Source organism: Canis lupus, chromosome 25 (genome assembly GCF_003254725.2).
Source record: "Canis lupus dingo isolate Sandy chromosome 25, ASM325472v2, whole genome shotgun sequence".
Taxonomy (NCBI): Eukaryota; Metazoa; Chordata; class Mammalia; order Carnivora; family Canidae; genus Canis; species Canis lupus.
This window is the reverse complement of record NC_064267.1, coordinates 542,608-546,925: the sequence shown is the minus strand read 5'-3', so window position 1 is coordinate 546,925 and position 4,318 is coordinate 542,608. Positions and strand designations below refer to the sequence as shown.

Below are 4,318 nucleotides of genomic sequence, written 5' to 3'. Positions count from 1 at the left end.
GGAGCCCGACGTGGGACTTGATCCTGGGACTCCAAGATCATGCCCTGGGCCAAAGGCAGGTGCCAAACCGCTGAGCCACCCAGGGATCCCAGTCCTTGGAGTTTCGATGATCTTACTTCAAGTGGACAAAAGACACAAGCTACATCAGCTTATTTGCCTATCACAAATAAAGACAGTGTTTCCGAACCTGTAACTGAAGAGAAGCATTGGGCAAGTCATGAACCAGAACATCAATATTTTCAGTAGCCAATGTTTGTCACCATCAATAAACATCAAAAAATGTTGCCAGGGATCCCTGGGTGGCGCAGCGGTTTGGCGCCTGCCTTCAGCCCGGGGCGTGATCCTGGAGACCCGGGATCGAGTCCCACATCAGGCTTCCTGCATGGAGCCTGCTTCTCCCTCTGCCTGGGTCTCTGCCTCTCTGTCTCTCTCTGTGTGACTATCATCAATAAATAAAAAATCTTAAAAAAAAAAAGAAAAGAAAAGAAAAGAAAAAGAAAAAAATGTTACCAGTAGTTCTATCTGGGTGATAGATTTATAGGTGATTGTTATTGGTCTAACACAAACTCCTCCTTTTACCCGTAAGAAAACAGAGACCCTGAGGATTTAAATGATTGGCCCGAGTGAACCAAGATGGCGGCTCCCGTGGATCTGGGGTTGAACGAGGCCTTCACAGAACTTCAAGCCAAAGTTATTGACACTCAACAGAAGGTGAAGCTTGCAGACATACAGATTGAACAGCTAAACAGAACGAAAAAGCACGCAAATCTTACAGAGATTATGACTTTGGTAGATGAGACTAACATGTATGAAGGTGTAGGAAGAATGTTTATTCTTCAGTCCAAGGAGGTAATTAACAGTCAACTGTTAGAGAAACAGAAAATAGCAGAAGAAAAAATTAAAGAACTACAACAGAAAAAATCCTACCTCGAGTGGAGTGTGAAGGAAGCTGAGGGCAACATCTGAGAGATGCTGATGGCACGAAGGACGCAGTAGGAAACCTCCAGCCAAGCTTCCTGCCCCCTCCCATTCCTGGCAAGGGTAGGTGGGGGGCCCATGTGGAGAAACTTCTCTTCTGCCCTGATGGACTTTTTATTTGGATGATCTCATAACTCTGTGTTTTCTACTTCACCATGATACCCTTTCAGACCCCAGTTCTGTATTTTTTATCCTGGCTCTGTCTGCCACCCCTGTCCAGAACACTCTTCTCCCCTGGGGGTGAGTCACAAACTCCCAGGAGAGGGAAGATGGGAGCCAGGACAGATAGGGGAGCTCTGCCCAAGCCTATTACCTAGTTATGCTCCTTAGACCAATAAAAGGCATGTGTTCCCCCACTCCCCTGCAAAAAAAAAAAAAAAAAAAAAAGATTGCCCCCAAACTGTACAGTTAGTAAAGCACCAGGATGAGAATGCAGGCTTCTTAACATTCAGGCCAAAACTGAGTTCTATAGAATTGCTTTTCACAACAGCACCTTTTCTTTTCTTTTCTTTTCTTTTCTTTTCTTTCAACAGCACCTTTTTAAACTAGAGATCTGCAGACTATTTGATGACATTCAACCTATTTACTTAATTTATTTAATTTATTTATTTAAAGTTCAACTTTTTTTCTCAAGTAGGCTCTATCCCTACTCACCACCCAGAGACGAAGAGTTGCATGCTTTATGAGACACCTGGGTGGCTCAGGGTTGAGCATCTGCCTTCAGCTCTAGGCGTGATCCTGGAGTCCCAGGATCAAGTCCCACATCCGGCTCCCTGCATGGAACTTGCTTCTCCCTCTGTCTGTGTCTCTGCCACTCTGTGTCTCTCATGAATAGATAAATAAAATCTTTTAAAATTTATTATCTATTCATGAGAGACAGATAGAGACAGAGACACAGGCAGAGGGAGAAGCAGGCTCCCTGCCTGGAGCCTGACCTGGGACTGGATCCCAGGTCTCCAGGATCAGGCCCCAGACTGAAGGTGGTGCTAAACCACTGGGCCACCGGGGCTACCTGAATAAAATCTTTAAAAAAAAAAAAAAAGAGTTGCATGCTTTACCCACTGAATTTACCCCTTAGATTCAATTTATTTTAAACACTAGGTCTTTATCTTTGAGACGTAAAATAACTCTCCCAAATTCCAAACTGCATAGATGTTACAATTAAATTTTTTTCTGACATTAAGGACTCATAGAATTGCCATAAAATCCATGGATGGCACATGAAATCCCAAATTCTTTGAATGTCACCAATCTGAATTTTGCATCCACGCTTAAACACAATGTGTTTTCACTATTTTATTTCTGTTTCATGTCATATTAAAGCTCTTAATATGCTTCCAAAAAAGGGGGACATATGTATTAAATAAGAAAACGCTGCCATGTAGAACACAGATGGTAGTACGTTTTTGGCAGAAAAGAAGTTTAATGAGGCATTTTACTTATTTACTTGGAAAACTAATATGTATGAATGTTCAAATTAAGCTGTAAGAATTAATTGCTGTTTTACAATAATCAGATTTTTTTCAAATCAAATCTCCCTATTTCCATAACATTAGTAAGGAAAGAGAGTCAAATGTGATTGTAAAGCAACCCTGAGAGAGTCCTGACAATAATAAAAGAATGAAGAAGAAACTAATTTAGCGTTTTATAACTAACCACATTGCTTGTCATTTGTTGATAAAAATCAATAACAAGAGGTAATGACTGTGTAGAGCACATGTGTTTTAAATGATACATATAGTCACTGTGTCAGTTACGGTGTGAAAACATGAGGTAAGAGTTTTATCAAATTTCAGATTTGGCTGACTCACAGGGCCCACCCATATGCAAAGTCTGCTGTGCCAGAGAGTAAACATAGATGGAGGGTGAGTATTTCATATCAGGTTTCTATTTGGTGGTAAATACAGCCTTTAAAACACATTGAAATATTCTATATTCTAAGGTTTAACATTTAAAAATGGAATTTCTAATTAACAATCACTGATATCATGCTGGAAGAAAAATTGATTTGTCTCATATGATGCCATGTGTGCTTTAAATAATTTTGTGTTTGGACAACAAATTACAAACAGAGCATTTGACAGCTATATTGCATGCCTGCACCCTGGAAGAACCCAACCAGGAAAAACTCTTTCCACAATCCAAGACTAGGCTTGGTGAGAACCCTTCTCACTGCTTTCCAGATTTATATATGATCTGAAACAAGATGATACATAAATTGACAAATATAAGTTGAGTTATATTTGCCATATTTGACTTATTGACTTTTTGCTTCAAAATTTTTTCATTTTTTAAAAAAAGATTTTATTTATTTATTCATGACAAACACGCAGAGAGAGGCAGAGACACAGGCAGAGGGAGAAGCAGACTCCATGCAGGGAGCCCGATGCAGGGAGCCCGATGCAGGGAGCCCGATGCAGGACTCGATCCTGGGACTCCGGGATTATGCCCTGGGCCAAAAGCAGACGCTCAGCCGCTGAGCCACCCAGGCATCCCAGAATCAGAATATATCCATAAAGCTATTTTCCTTGTGCCTCTTAATAAAAACGACTATTTTTTCTACTCTTAAGGACTCAACACTTTATAGCTATCATCTGAATCAGTCCTCAAAACCACCCAATAAGGTAGGAGGTATTATGATTCGTATTTTACAGAAACTGAAACTGAGGTACAAAAACCTGAGAAATTGACCTAAAGTCTTTCCTTACAAGTTTATCTAATTATAGCAGACATGAACCTACCGTTATAAAAAAATCCAGAACTTGTTTCCTGTTTAACACTAACTTTCTACCTCCATGAAATGTTGAGATTTTTAAAAAGAGAACGAGAAATTAACTAGAGCTAGGGATTAATTCGATGATTCAACATTTTTTCCAGAAAACTGACTTTTAGACTTTTTTTGGTTTGTTTGGTGGAGGGGGGCGGTTATCTGCAATCAGCTCTGCCTGAAACCAGTTCAGGTTATGTTAATGAAAGAAGCCTAGAGATAGAACAAAAATAACAATAATAATGCTGGTGTTTGCATTTGTATAACGCAAATGATGTGAGGGATGTCAGCCATTAGCACTTGCTTATTTGAACCAACTGCCCTTCCGGAATGGTTGGCTTCTTGGGAACTCTTTCCTTTTTTCTTTTTTTTTTTTTTTCGGGAACTCTTTCCAAAGCTCTTTTTATCCTGAATAAAAGCACACGAAACAAAATTGAACAGCCTAGATTGAGCTCTCCCCATCGGAGGGGGTTATTTGCAATGGATTTTTACCTAGAAGCTTTTCTTCATACGAGTTTCAGAAGCTTGGATTTAGATTAGAACACAGGAACATATATTTTACAGTTCAAGTGG

The 4,318-nt window shown here is 40.0% G+C and overlaps 1 protein-coding gene across 1 annotated transcript; it reads left to right on the top strand.

The window, feature by feature from the left end:
* The first annotated feature begins 471 nt into the window (after positions 1–471).
* LOC112670080 (prefoldin subunit 1-like) lies at positions 472–2,584 on the top strand. Its single transcript, XM_035718710.2, has one exon. The coding sequence runs from the start codon at positions 634–636 to the stop codon at positions 964–966; it is 333 nt and encodes a 110-aa protein (XP_035574603.1). The 5' UTR covers positions 472–633; the 3' UTR covers positions 967–2,584.
* The last annotated feature ends 1,734 nt before the right edge of the window (positions 2,585–4,318 follow it).

What these genes read in the sequence shown, in the direction of transcription:
- LOC112670080 (XM_035718710.2), top strand. Translation starts at nt 634, where the DNA reads ATGGCGGCTCCCGTGGATCTGGGGTTGAACGAGGCCTTCACAGAACTT.